Here is a 17,503-nt window from a genome sequence, read left to right as displayed (position 1 = left end):
TACTAGAAATTAAGCATTTTAGAATCAGAATCAGAATCAGAAATCCTTTATTAGTCCCACAATGGGGAAATGTACCTTGTTACAGCAAAAGAACAAGAAAGTAAAGTGGTGAGTACACAATAGCTAAATTAAGTTAGAATAAAATAGAATAAAAATAATGTAAGTAAAAAAGTGGTTGGTAAAAAATTGGAAAAGTGAGTATTGCACATGGCAGCTGTATCATTTTAGAGAATTTCAAAGTTAAAGTCCGACATTTCTACTGTGAAATAGGTACATTTCTGAATATTTGAGGTGGTATAAAAAGAAATTCCTCCATAATTGAAAATTGCTGATATATTTGTGTTTAGGACAGTTCTGACTACATACTTTCTGAAAATCAAGTATTTTTATTGTATCAATTTAGAGATTCTACATTGAATCTCTAAATTGATAAATTGATTGCCCATCTCACTTCCTGCCTGGCGAGCTGAAGACCGGCCACCTGAAGCACCTGGTCCAGAGTACCTCTACTTGTTGAATCACTCTAACAGATGTAGACCCTGGACGACCTGGAGACTAAGCCAGATATAGTTTCACTACTGATAACACAGTCTTTCATTGTTGTTATAATCCTCCTATGTTTATACAAAAGGATAAACAGGTATTGTTGTACTGCTTTAATTCAGTGTATTCTGGTAGATCACTAAACATACATAAACAATCATTTATAGAGCAAAGCACATGAGATACATTATGGTTATGGTAAACAGAGGTGCAGGTGTGTGAGTGTGTAGGCGTGTCCTCTCACAGTCACCTGACACTCTAAACTTCTATTAATAAATCATCATTTTGTGTTTGCTATGTTACTTTTTATGAAGGTGCAGTCTATGTAATGGAGCTGAGCTCACTGGCTCCCCTGACTGCAGTCGTGCATGTGAACTGCATCAGATTGCAGAACTAGTCGCATCACCAGTGTACTGCAGTGGAATCCAGATCCTGAGCACACCCTGCTGCAGCCTGCAGAGCTGGCACAGCAGTCACACAACACGGACGGCCGGAGGCTGTAGCTTTACCGAGCAGTTAGAAGAGACGAGCTGCAGGAACACCGCTAAGGTAAGATCATCCGCTCACCGCATTTTGTCCCGCACGAGTTACAAGACAGGTAACCTGGGACAGGTCCAAGTGTCATTGAACACAGCGCCGAGGATGCGAAACGTCAGCTTTCATGTCGCATCACAAGGTATAAGACACAGTTCTGAGGAAAGAGCGACCTGTCAAAAAACATTATTGACAGTCCTGCACGGCTCCTGGAGCTGTGCCAAATGTGTCACTGCAGTCCCAGCCGCGTCTCTGCGCAATGTCATTGCTGAAACATGTTCTTAGTGTTTCGCTGATGCTGTCTATGATGCGACGGATTGTTCCCCGATATATATATTGTACACTGTGTTTCTGGATTCTCCTCATGTAACATACATCCTTAGTTTTGCTGACTCAAGGCTGTTAAAGGCTTTGCTCTGGACATCCCGTTTGTTCAGCATATTTTACCGACAGGGGCTATCGCGCTGCAGCGGCCCAAAACATTTCCATTAAGACAAACGTGCTGCAGCTTCTGAAACGATGCCCATGAAGAAACATCTGCATTCAGAAAACGTTCACTAAATTGACGACTCACGAAAATATCCATTTCAGAAGCTCACAACACAACGGAAACTGTTCCCATTAAGAAGTGATGCTCACTGCTGGGACGCTTGTTGTTGTTTGTGGATTATGTAGTTATTGAAATTGGACATCTGTCGGTGTTTTTATTATCTAAAATGTAAGTTTTTGGCTTAATTTACCATTGTGGTGATCATTGCATGATTCAGATATTGTTACAGATTTGCTGTTAACCTATCCTTAGCCTTTTGCTTATTATTAGCATCAATTCAAATATTCTGACAAAATACACACAATTGGTATGATTGGTAATCTTCTTCAAAATAATTTGTTGAAATCATCTTTATATCACGACAGCCATTAATAAATAAAAAATGCTATGGAAAAAAAGGAAAAGATTCTGGTATCTGTGGCTTGACTGTAATAAATAATTTAATTTGGGGGAGGCCTGAAGGGACCAAGCCCCCAGGAAGCAAACTTTCGTAGTGGCCACACTGTGGTATTACAACTTCTGTGTCAATCATGTGATGCCATGGGGCACACAATTACTTTTTCCTATTGATTTACATGAAGCTGAGGCTACTAGCTATTTTCATTAGAAAAGAGTTTGCAACGTTTGGCTGGGTTTTTCGGTTAAATACTTTCAAAATGTTCCGTACTCTCGATAGCTTCTCAATATCGCCAACTGTAGCTTTAATTGTAAAACAAGTTAATAGAATTTTTACCAAGTAACTTTCAAGGATAAAAATATGTTGCATGTTGTTTATTTAATGCAGGGGTGCCCAAAAGGTCGACCAGTATATATACATATATATATATATATATATATATATATATATATATATATATATATATATATATATATATATGGGTGATTCTTCAACTGCGGCCCATTTTGGTCTGGAACTTTTTAGAAAAATTGAAATATATTTAGAGAAATGTTTCAATATGTTTATATTTCTACATCCTGTGAATTAAAACTTCCTGATAGTGGCTATGCTGAATTTCTTTAAATAATATACAATTTTTGGGATTTTATTAAAACAGTCAGAGGGAATCATCATTTCCATCATACCATAAAAAATGTTTTAAAAGAAAAAAGATTTAATATACCTTGTGTTTTCAAATTGAAATATCACACGCAGAGATGACCTAAAGTATAATTGTATTTATTTTCAGGATTTTAAAAATAACCTTTTTTTCCATTCTTTATATGATGAACATCTTCCAAACTACAAATGATTATGTCAATTTGTATGCATTTTTGTTTAAAATATGTGTTGTGATGGGGATGACATTGTGTGACGGAAAAGATTGCATGTGTTGGACACAAACAAATATTTTTTTTAAGGGAAGAACTTCTAAACCAGTGGTTCTCAACCTTTTGTGGGCCAGCCTATCCATTATCCAGGTCCTGTACCGCCTCCATCAAATAAAATGTAGGCTAATTGTCTCCCCTGAATTTTAATGTTGATTATTATTCTGTTTGTATTATTATTTATATTATTCTTAGTATTTATTATTTACATTATTGATAAAATTATTATATTATTTTTCTTATTATTAGGCTGCTATATTATGTTATTATAAAAACATAAATTATCTGAAATTGAAGTTACATAATAATATTTCTAAATATTATATTATTAAAATATTTTTGTTGTTGTTTTTACCTTCAATTGCCCTGATACACCATGTACCCAGGGAGCAAACAAAGCCATTTTATTCAGGAGTGTTAAACAAATGCAACGGTAAGTAGTTTGAGATTCAAACTTTAATCTGTGTCATAGACTGCAGCCAATCAGGGTCAGACATTCAAACTGTAACCGGTGTTAAACACAGCAGCCTCAGAAATGTGAAACAATTTGCACTCTTAAGTGTTCCAACAATAAACGAGCACAAAGGAACAAGTCTGAGGCGCTGCACCCCCCAACGGAACCCCCTGAAATTCAGGTTTTTTATATTTTTACAAATATCTAGCGCCAAATCATAACTCACTTTTCACAGTGAACAGGTGCTCTTTTATTAAATAAACTAAAGGCTTATGTTATTTATCAAATTTATGTTCATGTTTCCGTGTTTACTGCGTTGCTTTGCGTTCACATTCTCTTCTCTGCTCTGTTTCGTGAAGGGCGGGAGCTCCTCTCCACGCGCGCACACACACACACACACGCACACACACACACACACACACACACACACACACACAGCTGAGGAAAGGAGATGTTAGTATGCAAACCTGGCTGACTTTTATTCAGTGCAAGTCATCAGAGTAAGGTGAAATGTATTGCATTGTATTGTGCCATAAGGGTTCATGCAGTGTAGCAAGGTACGCTAACATATATTGTATATTTAAAGTATCTTCGGTACATATATAAATAAATATATTTAGCATATTTTAATACAGGTAGATCATTTTGACAATTGTTTTAGCTCACAAGCCAAAAAGGTGTGGGCACCCCTGGTGGTTAAAACAAGTTAAAATGAGTTTCAGCTTGATTAATATTTTTAAATGACTTTTACATTTCAATTTATAGTGTTATACCGATCTTTCTGGTCAACACAAAACAGTATAACATAATTTCAGTCAACAGATCAAAATGTATTTTCTTTTCTGTGGCCTCAAACTGGAGAACTTGCGTAACATGATCTTACTGAGCTCCCTATATATATATAAACTACTGTACGACATTGTAATGTTAGTATTTTTGGTCAGCCAAGATGGTGACAATACCCAAAACCGGCAAATTATAGGAGTGTGAAAGTTCCCTGCTCGCAATCAGGACAACGACAGAATGGAGAGGAGGGATGAGGCAAAACAACTTAAATTCAGCCTTTTGTTCAGTATGGTTTGGCTGTCAGCACCACGTTCACGGTCCGAGACCCAGCCTACTGCATGAAGAACAGAACCAAGCCATCACCATGCTTTGACTGATTACCCGACTCCAGCTGTGTTGTCTCCATCTGAGACACTCCCACCTCTCCCAGCCGGCACCCTAACCACACCACACCACACTGCCACATACCTCCACCCCTCGACTCAGGCCGGGAGCCTGCCAGCCGTAACCTAACACCCTTTCCGGTCAGGTCGGTGAATGACTGGTCAGCTCCGAAAACTCCATAATGAACCACCGGTAGTAGCCGGCCAGCCCCATAAATCTATTTGTCTTAGGCAGACGTAAATGGTGGCAGTCCTACCTGTACTCGCCCAGATACTGTGTATCCCTCCGCCCAACCACTTCTTCGGGTTGGCTGTGAGCGCCGCACTCATCAGGGACTTGAACACCGCCCCCACCAGTACCATATGCTGCTCCCACATTTCGTTGTGGATCACTGTGGATGATGACATCATCCAAATAGGCAGCAGCGTATGCAGAGTGAAGAAGCAGTACCCGGTCCATGAGCTGCTGAAAGGTGGCTGGAGCCCCAAACAACCTGAACGGAAGCGTCAAGATTTGGTACAATCCATACGGAGTGGAGAAGGCCGTTTTTTCCTTGGACTCTGGAGACAGGGGAATCTGCCAGTAGCCCTTTGTTAAATCCAGTGTCGTATAAAAACGAGCAATGCCCAGCCTATCCAGGAGTTCATCGACCGGGGCATCGGGGACACCTCGTTAACCCTGTGATAGTCCGCACAGAACCATATTGACCCGTTGGACTTGCGGACCAGCACGATGGGGAAGCACCAGTCACTGCTGGACTCTTCTATTACCCCCATCTCTAGCATGGCCTGAAGCTCCGCCCGTTTGGAGTTAGCAGACGGGAGCAATACAAGCACTTTATCTCCCGGTGTAAATGGCCTCAGTCGCTACCTTCTGTTATACAGGCGCTGCTGACATTCCTGAGCAGAAGTTTGGCTCTCAGGTCTAGGACGTACTGAACTTCATTCTTACTCGTGCTCGGACCCGCCTCCCAGTTTTCTTTAACTAGGTCCAAAACACCCCGTGGCTTCCTGCCAAACAACAGCTCAAAGGGAGCGTATACCATTTATCCCAATTACGGCTATCCTTATGTACCATGCTCTTCAGTGTTTTGTTGCGTCTGTCTGCGGATGGTAGACACTAGTCCGAATGGAGCGAATGGCAAGTAGTGCATACAGTTTGTTAACGTGCGTGACATAAAGGACGTGCCCTGGTCAGTTAGGATCTCTTTCTTTTCTACATACTGTCTGTTTCTCCATCAGCAGCAGGATGGCTCTTAATGACAAAGACCCGATGCCTGAAGTGGGGACTCTGTCCCCGAGCCAACTGCAGTCCCACCTCAAGATGGAGCCCAAGACTCTGGGGGTGAGCACTGTAAACCAGACCACACAATATACCCCGTCAGTTAAACTCACATATGCATGCATCCCATACAAAGTATCATCCAACTGTATGGGACATAGCATACTATAATTATAACCTTATATGTTCCTGGAGTCCAACACAGGAACAAAAGCTGAGAGGAAGTATTGGCTTTGATTTTGGGTCATTCCACTGCAACTTTCTCTTTTTTTTGGCCATATTTTGAATGCACCTGTAGGACTCGATGTGCTGATCACCTCGTCTACCTGCTCTTGACCCCCCCCCCCTCCCCCTCAGGCAATCCAGATCGTTATTGGGGCTTTGATTCTCTGTCTGAGTGCCTCTGTGCTCCAGATCCACGAGGTGCACTTCACGGGAGATGTGGCCCTCTTCCTGATTGTTGTCATACAGGTCAGAGTTAAACACATCATGTTATATTATATTTCTCAGCACTTCATTAAGATATACGTTATAAATTCTAGTCACTTTTCCTCCAAATGCTGTGTATTGTAACCCACCAGGTGACCTTATCTGGCTCCGTGTTGGTCCACAGTGGGAGGAAACCTACTCTGTTTTGGGTGAGTGTAATGATACAGATCACTGCTGTACACACAGTCAGCCAGGTTCATTCAGTAGACAACACACTACAACCCTTAGACCTCTAGCATCACACTGTGAACTGTGTGTGAGAGTGTGTGTGACCCTAAAATATTATACTTATGCCATAAAATAAAATGATCATGAAGTCTGTTTAGTAGCTACAACCAAAGCTATGTTACACAAATACAAGAATGCACTCTCATTTACTGTAAGAATATTTGCTCATATTAACATATTATAGGGTTCAATGGTGCCATTGAGGAGCAGTAAGACAATGATCTAAACTCAAAGGTTCACTCACTAGCTTTTCTGAGCTTTCAAGCACATCTCAGTCTTCAGTGAATGGAGCTGGCTGAGGTACTGAGGGATACTGCTGGGACATTATACAGGTGAACTGAAATCTTGTAGGTACAATCAATGACAAAGCTCACATTTGAGGCTCGTTGTTATTGTGTATGTTAGTGTTATTTTATTGCACACCGAGCTAATAAAGCAAAGTGTTTCTAAAAGCAGCTCCAGGAGGCAGCGAGGGACCGTGCAGCGGTGTGGAAGCAGCTTCAGATACATATGTTTATCTGTCTGCAGCAGGAGGTACATTTTAGTTTGGGTCTCAGTGGTCAACAGATGATCTTCTGTTAACTGTGATCGGGTTTATGACATCAGTAGCTGAGCCCAAACAGCCTATTATTTTTCAATAAGCTCCTCTGTTTCAGTCTGGTCATCGCCAGCTTTGCAAATATCACCATTGTTCTTTAATTCAGCATATACATCCATACCACACCACTGTTACCTGGGAGCCTTAAAGTGTTGGAATAAAAAAACAAGCCCTCTTCCCTCATGTGTTTCATTCATTTTCTACATAGATTTGCCTGTTTTTAGGATTATATTCTACTATTGCCAAGTAAATCAATTGCAGTTTTCTCATCAATATTGTATATTTGTTTTTGTTAAATGAGAAACAAAAGGTCAATGAAGGCCAAATGTGAAGGATGCTTCAGAGTAGTACATGTAGGCATGATGCAGCATTGCAAAGCACTGTGTTTTGTGACCTTACTCTACATGAGCACTTTCTCATTTGCAGGTGAAATGTGTGCTGGTGCTGCACCTCATCAGCGCTGCATTTGCAACTGCAGCCCTGGGTCTGATGTCCAAACACCTGCCGTACCGCCAGGACTCGTACCACTGTGAACACTGCCGCAAGCTGGAGCTACATGCCGTGGTATTGTCTTTAAAACCTGCTCACAGAGGCCAGAGCACGCATGAAATACAATAGATTCAAGGTTTTAATGAGCATAAAACAATCTGTAGAGAATAGCTACTACTGTAACAAAGCTCTTGTGCTATAAAAATGTAGTCATGTTACAGCCCCGAATAGGAATAACATCCACAGCATATGACTGAATTACATCTCCAAGATTAACTTGGATGAATATTGTAATTGAAATGAGCCAGCCTGGGATCAATGTGTTTAGCTTTGCTCTCTGCATTGCCTATCTTTAGAAGATGTAAGTCTTGCCTGGTGCAAGACTGAAACAATGTTTTGCAGGACAGAAACAAAAGAAACCCTCTCAGGCTACACTGTCATACTTTGTCTCGATCAAACTAGAAAGATGTACTGTGGAAACATCTTTCTAGTTAGTGCGGTTGAGCAGCTGCAAAGCGCCACAGATATGCATTGGCCACTGTGATGAGTTGAATTGCTACATTTTCTCATGGCCTCTTCCTGAAGTGATACAGTATGTTTTCAACCTTTTCTTATAGCGCCTCCTGTGAGCTTTCTTGGCGTTTTGTATATAGGGGCATTATTGGACACTACAATATAATAAGGGACGATACTATTTTAAAAACTGGAATTGTCACAAAATGTAGCTCCTTACTGGCTAAGTTAGCGTAAACTCTTGAATGTAATGGCTGTGTGTGTCCTAACTTCTGGCCTAGTTTTTAAGGGATTATGGTCATTCTGATCTTTTGGTCATTCACAAAGCATTTGAGGCTAAATAAAGTAACTTTGCTATGGTGGGGTAATAATAAGCTAAGGCTTCAGCCTTCAGCCTACACATTTCCAGTCAATATAAGGTTGACCTTGCCTGGGGGTAAAAATGGAGCAGAGAGGATGTTCAGTAAGCTGAACATTTAATGTATCACAGAAACAAGTAAATATTTGCGTTGTTACATTGTTTGTATTTGTGCACTGCTTTCATCATTACATCCACAGAAAGACAGTACTATAGTGTTTCTCATTTGACTTATCGGTGCGATTACTGTGAGTTTTGCCAAAATAATAACATGTTTGTGTTCTCAGAGCTCTAACAATGTTGCAGTATCAACTATACATTTAAAGTATGAATCTGGAAGCTGGCTTGTGAGTTTAGCCCAATAGAAGTTCATTGTGTCAATGCAATATTTATATTTTATATTCACAGTATTGTACAATATGGCAACAGTCTTTATACTGTATGCACCATAAATTGTAACCTATTTTGGGGGGGAAAAATAACAATTTCTGCACAATTTTATACATTTGAATATGTAACATGGCCTCATGCAGCCAACACATATATAAACTGTATTTTGAAGGTGTTTGATTGATGCTTTGTAAGAGATATTCATATGATAGCTGTGTGCATCGTCTTGGTGGAAATAATCCGTTCTGAGAAGAGAGAAGATGGTTTTGAGTGCAGTCTTTAGTTTTAAGATTTGTGGACAAAATGGTTAACTCTTTTCAGTTTTGTGTTTAGAGTTTTGACAAATTGTGTTACAGTTTCAGAAAACGTGTTTAAACGATTGGAGAAAAAGCTGTAATGATGGGAGCTATTAGCAAATGCTTGACCTACATTATAGATTTATTATGGATTATTATTATGGATATAAAAGCAGATTTAACAATCCTTATTAATTGAATCAAATCCCACATGCAGTAGAGGAGGCAGGTACCCTCCTCACAGCCATGGCTGAGCCGTTAGTAGAATCACATGAATTCATAGTTGACACCACATGTTGTGAAAAAGCAGACTCCATGTTTCTCTGTCTTTACTGTCCACTGCAGCAACATTGTTTCAGGAAATGCACCGGGCTGATCGAGCAAAAGTGTAAAGTAAGTTGACTACTGTTCCAACTAATACTTTGTAGAGTGCATGTAAAAGACATAAATGTCTTTAAGTGATAGACAAGATGTCCTGAGTCTTTTACACTTCCATTTGTTCATAGAATCATCAGTATCACAGCAAGAAACACTTTGTTTCACTTGACATACTCTTCCTGTTTTCTCACCTTATGCTCTTGGAATGTCTCTGGCTAGCTGTTGATTGACGGGATCCTGGGGACCCTGGTGATCTTCCTTGTGCTGGAGCTGTTGATCTGCATCACTGCCATGCTGTTCGGCCTCAGTGTCCTAGCTGCTGGTGGAACCCAGGTAAGCTCTGATTAAAAGTACCACAATAATGCAGGGCTAGAGCAATGGTGGTAAATAGGGTAGTTCAGCAGAAGTTTAGGGGACTCAATTGATGTAAAGTGACAAGTTAATTCAATAAGTGGCGTGGATACATGCTAAACTAGAATAAGTAATATGTGGTTAGGTGAGATGGAGGAGTGGTGAACTAGTTAAATGAAGCGTTATATCATTGAAAAGCAATGATCACTTATCATTGTTTTGTATGATAACTTAGTAAGGCAGGTTATAGGATATGATAAGCGATGTCCGAATCTGAATCAGGTTTATGCCTTGGTGTTTGGATACATGGTTAGTGACCCAGACAGTGACTTCAGTAAATTTGATAAGCGACTAGGCTACGCAGGTAGCTGGATGAGACAAGTGTAAATGAGTGTAATAATTACATGGTAAGGTGTATAGTAGAGCAGCAGGAATGAGGAACACCCCTTGGTAACCCTAACCCTCCAGTAGTAGTTGAACTCATTAAGTGCCAAGTCACACTTTATTTAGGCACTTCATAAGTGCTTGCTTAAATGAACCCCTCAGGGTAAATTTGATAAGTTAAATAGATGGTGAGATAGTGGGCTGAGAAGATAGTTATGTCAGATGCCTCAGATTCTGATTAGAGGTAAAGTGCCTACAGTAGGCAGTGATGAGTCAGGGTGGTAAAATGAAATTCCTCAGATAAAATGTGCTTTTAAGGTGGCGGGTCAATCCCCACAGCAGCAGGATGAATTTGTGTGGGGAAGTAAAAGAGCAGCACTACACTTTCCTCTTCACCATGCACTGCTGAGGTGCCCATGAGCAAGGCCCCCGATGGCTCCAGTGAAGCTGCTGAATGGCTTACAGCTCAGACTGTGGTCTTACTGGGCAGCCCCCACCACTCCTTCAGTCTTTGTGCTCACTTAAATGTTATCGAGCCATTAAAAGTGGGAAATGTTATTGTCAGAAGGCTGAGATGAAACCATTACTTACCAAACATAAGAGCTGTTGAAGTGTGTGTGTGTGTGTGTGTGTGTGTGTGTGTGTGTGTGTGTGTGTGTGTGTGTGTGTGTGTGTGTGTGTGTGTGTGTGTGTGTGTCCTGCAGGCTACCAGCCAGAGACCTGTCTATCCACAGACTCGCCCCCCACCTGCTCCAGCTGCCGCAGAGCTGTCTCAGGTACAGCAACAGTTACTTTGTTAGAGGCCCTATTTCTTTAAACAATATGTGTATTGATCTTACAGGAAATGTAGAAGAAAAAGTGTTACATATCAAAATCTACATCAACAAAAGACAAAAACAAAATGAAAAGTGATTTAAAAATAAATAAAAAAGAAACTTCAGAGAGTCACTATTCAATAAATAGGTGTTTTTTGTTTTCTTAGTTTTTTGATATCACCTGAGTAAATGGTTGAGGGGTAATTTGGGTATAACTGAAGACATTTCAATCTCCATCCATGCAAATAGTACATAGTGCAGAGTTGAGCTGCCAAATAGCGCTACTGGATATCCCCTTTGTCATATGGTAGGTCCAATAAAGGCAAGCGAACTCTGGGACGTCTGCTATTCCAGATAAAAGTAGTGCATCATCTTTTGAAGTTTTTTAAAGAGGAAAAGTGGCGATGGGAAGGAAATGTTCTACTCATTTTCAGAATGTTAATCCGACCAATTAAAGATATACAGTAGATAAAAATTATTTTATTATTGAGTCTATCATGGAGTCATAGTTAGCTGGGACTATACTGTCAATCTCAGCCACGATAAGAATGAATGCACACAGATAGTGTAATGGTCTACTGAAAAGATCTCAGGTACAAATAGGTGGAACCCAAAAGCACGACACGGATACAGACAGGTTGTGTGATGAGGTTTACTTGGTCGAAAAAAACAGGCAAGGTCAAAACCAGGAAATCAATCATAAAGGCAAACAAATCCAACAAGGAGCAGGCAGGTAATCCAGGGTCCAAAAACAGGCAGGGTCAAAACCAATCTATAATGCAGACACAAATTAGAACAGGAAACGCTGGAGCACTTGGCAAAAACACAAGACAATCTGGCAGGGACCAAAGGGAAGTGAGCTGGTATATATGCTGAGGGGCTGATGAGGTGAGGAGATGGGCGGGGAAACCCAGGTGAAGGGAATAAAGTGATTGCAGGGCAGGAGACTGAATCTGAAATGACATGAGAGTTAATGATACAACAAGAAACAAAAAAACAGATGAAAGAAAAAAAACTAAGAGTCAGTAGTATTCGTGACAGATAGAGACAGTGCATAAAGATAGAGAGAGAGAGAGGAGCATGGTGTAAGTCCCCCAGCAGTAAAAGCCTGTTGCAGCATAACTAGGGGCTGGTCCAAGGCAAGCCTGAGCCAGCCCTAACTATAAGCTTTATCAAAAAGAAAAGTCTTTAGCATACTCTTAAATGTGGAGAGTGTGTCTGCCTCCCGAACACAAACTGGAAGCTGGTTCCACTGGAGAGGAGCTTGATAGCTGAAGGCTCTGGCTCCCATTGTACTCTTAGAGACTCTAGGAACCACAAGTAACCCTGCAGTCTGGGAGCGTAATGCTGTAGATGGTTTATAAGGTACTATGAGACCTTTAAGATATGCTGGAGCCTGACCATTAATTGCTTTGTAAGTCAGGAGAAGGATTTTAAATTATATTCTGTTTTTTTCCTGGGAGCCAGCTAAAATGGGAGAAATATGATCCTGTTTCATAGTTCTTATGAGTACAGGTGCCGCAGCATTCTGGATCAAATGGAGAGTCTAAAAGGATTTTAGAAGGATTTAAGGAATTACAATAATCCATTTTAGAAGTGATAAATGCATGGACTAGTATTTCTGCATCGTTTTGAGACAGGATGTGCCTGATTTTTGCAATGTTACGTAGATGAAAAAACAACTTGAAGTTTGTTTAATGTGGGAGTTAAAGGAAATATTTAGAGTGGTTAGAGTGGTACTGGAGGCCAAATTAATGCCATCCAGAGTTACTTTATCATTAGATAATGTGTTATGGAGGCGTTAGGGCCCAATTACAATAACTTCAGTTTTGTCTGTGTTTAACATCAAAAAGTTGCAGTTCATCCAAGTTGTTATGTCCTTAAGGCATGCTTGAAGTAAGGTGAATATAATTTGCTGCAGAGCTAACAGTTTAATAGTTGGATTTGAGATTTACTCAATAATCTTTAGCTTTATTATCAATAACCATAGCACATTGTCTTTATGCTCCAAACATTTGCACATTCCATTTTTAAACATTGCAAATGTTTTTTCTTTATTTAAAAAAATATATTTCACTGCACATTTTAATCTTATATTAATGGTTCTTGACTTTTTCAGTACTTTTTCTTTTCTGGTACTGCTGTATGTTACCAATGCCAAAACCTACTTGGCAACAAACCTGTTTCTGATTTCTGAAGTATGCCACAGTGCATACTTCATTCTGATTGGCCAGAGGGCTCTGACATCACCATCTGAAATTGATACTTAGGGAAGAGAGGGTAATGTTGTACAATGTTTCAGCTATTAATACCAGATTAGTCTATATCTTGGGGTAGAGAACAATATGAATACTTTTGGTCTCTACCAAGTGTTACTGTATTAGTGGCTTACTCCTTTTCATCCTCAGTAATTCATGTTTGATTTGATTTTTGACACTTTATATACCAAAGCAATCCTACTAGATGATGGAGAAATAAGCGTCCCGTATACTTAGATCAGATCAAATAAGCCTGTTTAAGTGTGGTTAGTCCATGTTATGTTACACCATAGAAGAGCTTGCCTGGAGTAGTTTGCCTAAGTAGGATTTGACCAGCAGTTTTCTCACAGAGCAAACACAACACAACTCTTTTCAATCTAGTGTGACCACACCCTTAAATTACCATTCAACATGTTGATATCAAGTCATGTTCACATGTTACTTCTCTCTGTGCGTCAACAGGTGGCTGTAGTTGTGACTGAACCAGATTCAGAGCTGATGGAGGACATCTCCACCCCACCCACTGAACCCCAGGTGGAGCCCATAGAAGCTGTGACCACAGATCCCTGAACTCACCACACACTGCTCCTATGTGGTGTCATGTCAGTCAGAGTGTAAATATGAATGTCAACTGGGGAAAGACTATTCCTGTCTACCTCCTGGCGGCCATTATAATTAGGACTCTGTAATCTACTTTTTAGCTTGATAACTCATGAATCAAAGGGACAGCAAATCTGCTGATGGTAGCAGTCCAAGGTAATAAACAGAAGAAGAATTGGTCAAAATAAATGAGTGTCCCAACAAGTTGTCAAAGGTTCATCGTGTCCTTTCACTTCTGGCATGACATGAATACTGAATCAGTATTAGCACTGCAACACTTACAGTACAGTATGTTGTGCTTATGATATAAATTAGTGTTACCAGTAATGTTGAAATACTAAGTTAGTAAAATAAGTAGAGAGTAGAGAAAAATAGTATAGAGACATAAAAAACTGAAAGACACAACCAGATTCTCAGCTTGGACAGCGAGGGGAAGCAAAGATCTTGGTCACATTTAAGAGTATGTTGGATATATTCACTTCACTAATAGTATGTGCACAATCTGTGTAAATGAGAGTGAAGGCAGATTCAATATGTAACCTTGTGCTATTTTGCCTTTTAAACATCTTAAACTTCTCTTGCAATATTTAACTGTTGAAATAAAATGTTGTTTCTTGTTATAAAACAAAACCTTTTATTGAGTTCTTCCTTTTGAAAACTGGACTTGATGCCATTCCAGAATTCATTGATGAAAGAGCATGACAGCAGCTGATCTACCGTCTGTTGTCCGTTTAATGTTTGTTCTAATATTTAAGACCTGTTATCATAATTAAAACTTAACTACTCCAATGATGTAGTACTTCTATAAAGTGTGGGGACTCAAAACAGGCACCAGAGAGCAAACTATTCAGACGTTTAGTTCCTAGTATGAGTCAAGCTGCTTTGGGGACAATAAAACCCATCCATCTCTTATACATGTCTAGTCTTCATGCACAAGACACAATAACCCTGATGACATCACAATGATTGATTTAAATTTGAGTGCTGGCGTATGATTGTTAGAGTTGTATAACGACTGACAGAATAAAAACATGTGTGTGAAGCTCAGAGTTGAAGTGGCTGCTTCACATTGACAGACATTACATGTCTCAGCTGTACTTGCAATGCTTCGAGATCCTGCAGGAAGTGCAGATGAAGTAGTTTTGAGTGGTCCACCACCTGGATAAGCATCCCAGCATGCTCACATTGAAGGCATGTGTGAGGCCATTTAAACACGAAGCCTCTATAATGGAGTTGAACCTGAGCTAACATCTAAATGAAAACAGAATTTATTTTGCGTTTGCTCTCCTTCCTTAGACATGACTTTATTCATCTCTCCTCAATGGTAGAAGAGAGGTCATTTATCGAAACAATCCTCATGTCCTGCAGAAGCAGGACATAATATCAGCGATGAGAGCAAATCTTCTCGCAGTCATTTTGTTAGAATGCCGGTTGTTTACTAATGCTCGATGATAAGCACTGATAAAAAGATGTTCATCACACTAATTGAGTGCCACATAGTGAGGCAGTGAGTGAATACGTACAAGAAGACTGTCGCTCAAGGACTACGCCTGTGTTACAAATGTTAATTGTTAAATGTTAACCCATTTACTGTGTGAATCCGCAACATGTGAGAGCTTTCGCTGCAGCCAATCTAACGTACACACAGCTGTCATCATCAGTTTATTGGTCCCCAGCAGTGGAAAATTAATCAATAACACAACAATAGTAGGTAATAACATACTCATCACATTATGTATTTAAGACACCTGATGCAGCTCAGTAGCACTTACTGTTGGATCAGGTACCCTAGACCTGAGCTATTTATTATTATTATTATTATTATTATTATTATTATTATTATTATTATTATTATTATTATTATTATTATTGTTGTTTTTTATCAAGTCTCTTGTTGTAAAATAACTAGTCCCTATTCATCATAACTGTTTTTTAAATGTGTGTATAAATATAATTAATTAAACATTGTTTTAAAGTTCTGAATGTGCTCTTTTGATTTATAGATTATGATTTTACAGGACAAACATTTCCTAGAAGAATTAAATGTTAAGACGAAGGCTTTTTTCCATTTCAAGTTCAGTTTATAGACACCTGTCAGTACGGTTTTATTCACACACCGTTAAAATCATCAGATATAATGAAGATATGTGAAATGGGACACGCTGATAAACTATCTGAAGCTAAAGAATAGGGATGCATGTATTAATATTGTTTTGTAACATTTACAACCTACAAAACACCTAACACTAACCAATGACCGATAAATAATAGTTTACAAGATAAACTTTTAAAAACTTTAAACACTTGTTCTTTTATGACAAATTGTGTTCCAAGCTTACATTTAACAAAATTGTACAAATGGTATTTTAATAATAATAAAATAATTTTTCAAATGTACGTTTTTCAATGCCGGGGTGTACACCCTTGAGGGGTCTCTTACTCTCCAGAATATTTCGTAGACAGATGTACATACATTGTCTCGTAAATGTGTTATTAACAAGTAATATGTTTAAAGAGTATTATGATAAACTCTATTTGTAAAGCACTTTTCATACATACAGTACAGCTCAAAATTCTTCACATTATTTTAAAATATTAAATTATAAAAAAGCATTTGAATCATTTAAACATATAAATCAATTATAAAATTCAAGGTGTTGTTTTATTTTCTCGAATCAAAACAAATATTTTTTTTTTTTTTCACAACTCACTTTTCACATTGACAGGTGCTCTTTTATTAAATAAACTAAACGCTTATGCTATTGTTTTAATTTATGTGCACGTTTCAGATTTCACATTCTCTCCTTCACTCCGTAATGCGAAGGGCGGGGCTTCGCAGCTGACACACACACACACACACACACACACGTGCGCACACACTTACACGTGCGCACACATCTACAGAGCGGAAGAAAGGAGAGGGGAGAACTAAATAGAAACCGCTCCACGCACACACAAACAATCTCCTTACACACCTTGATGCTGGTTCTTCTGCAACTACTGCTGCAAAGCAAAGCACGTCGCCTGCTGTTCCTGAAAGAGGCCTTTAATACAACTAAGGCTATGTCTCTACCTCCTCACCGACCTTATGACTGCCCAATTGACCTTTTGTCTGGAGGTCAGATTCCTAAAGGTCGACTCTACTCTCTTTCTGCACCAAAAAGAGAGGCCATGAAGACTTACATTGACTCTTCTCTAAAGTCTGGACTCATCAGACCATCCTACTCACCTGCGGCCGCAGGGTTTTCTTTCGTAGGGAAAAAAGATGGTTCTCTTCGGCCCTGTATAAACTATAGCCTGCTGAATGAAATAATTGTTCATTTTGTCAGAATTTGATCTTCTGCAGGATGCTAAGATCTTCACTAAGCTAGATTTGAGAAATGCTTATCGCCTCATCGCTGGAGTGATCAGATCACATGACCTGTTCAAACCGGCGCCGTATAAAATCAACAGTCTAGTCAACATTGCCGACTGCTTCTGCCGAACGTACAGACTTGA

The 17,503-nt window shown here is 39.4% G+C and overlaps 1 protein-coding gene across 3 annotated transcripts; it reads left to right on the top strand.

Annotated features, from left to right (window-relative positions):
* The first annotated feature begins 831 nt into the window (after positions 1-831).
* Positions 832-14,582, top strand: LOC115015997 (uncharacterized). 3 transcript variants are annotated; one of them, XM_029443659.1, is made up of 9 exons: positions 832-1,092; positions 5,822-5,921; positions 6,216-6,329; positions 6,440-6,496; positions 7,600-7,737; positions 9,565-9,612; positions 9,817-9,930; positions 11,037-11,108; positions 13,868-14,582. In XM_029443659.1, exons 2-9 carry the CDS (start codon positions 5,826-5,828, stop codon positions 13,973-13,975), a joined length of 747 nt encoding a protein of 248 aa, XP_029299519.1. In that variant the 5' UTR covers positions 832-1,092; positions 5,822-5,825; the 3' UTR covers positions 13,976-14,582. The 3 variants fall into 3 exon arrangements, with proteins under 3 accessions (XP_029299519.1, XP_029299518.1, XP_029299520.1); XM_029443658.1 differs by having other exon boundaries at positions 835-1,092; positions 5,819-5,921; XM_029443660.1 differs by lacking the exon at positions 9,565-9,612 and having other exon boundaries at positions 842-1,092; positions 5,819-5,921; positions 13,868-14,581.
* The last annotated feature ends 2,921 nt before the right edge of the window (positions 14,583-17,503 follow it).

Source organism: Cottoperca gobio, chromosome 11, assembly GCF_900634415.1.
Source record: "Cottoperca gobio chromosome 11, fCotGob3.1, whole genome shotgun sequence".
NCBI lineage: Eukaryota > Metazoa > Chordata > Actinopteri > Perciformes > Bovichtidae > Cottoperca > Cottoperca gobio.
The sequence above is the reverse complement of the archived record's forward strand: the minus strand, read 5'-3'. Positions and strand labels throughout refer to the sequence as shown.

What these genes read in the sequence shown, in the direction of transcription:
- LOC115015997 (XM_029443659.1), top strand. Translation starts at nt 5,826, where the DNA reads ATGGCTCTTAATGACAAAGACCCGATGCCTGAAGTGGGGACTCTGTCC. An exon ending in GGAAACCTACTCTGTTTTGG is followed by an intron (nt 6,497 to 7,599) that starts GTGAGTGTAATG and finishes TCTCATTTGCAG; the next exon opens with GTGAAATGTGTGCTGGTGCT. An exon ending in TGATCGAGCAAAAGTGTAAA is followed by an intron (nt 9,613 to 9,816) that starts GTAAGTTGACTA and finishes GTCTCTGGCTAG; the next exon opens with CTGTTGATTGACGGGATCCT.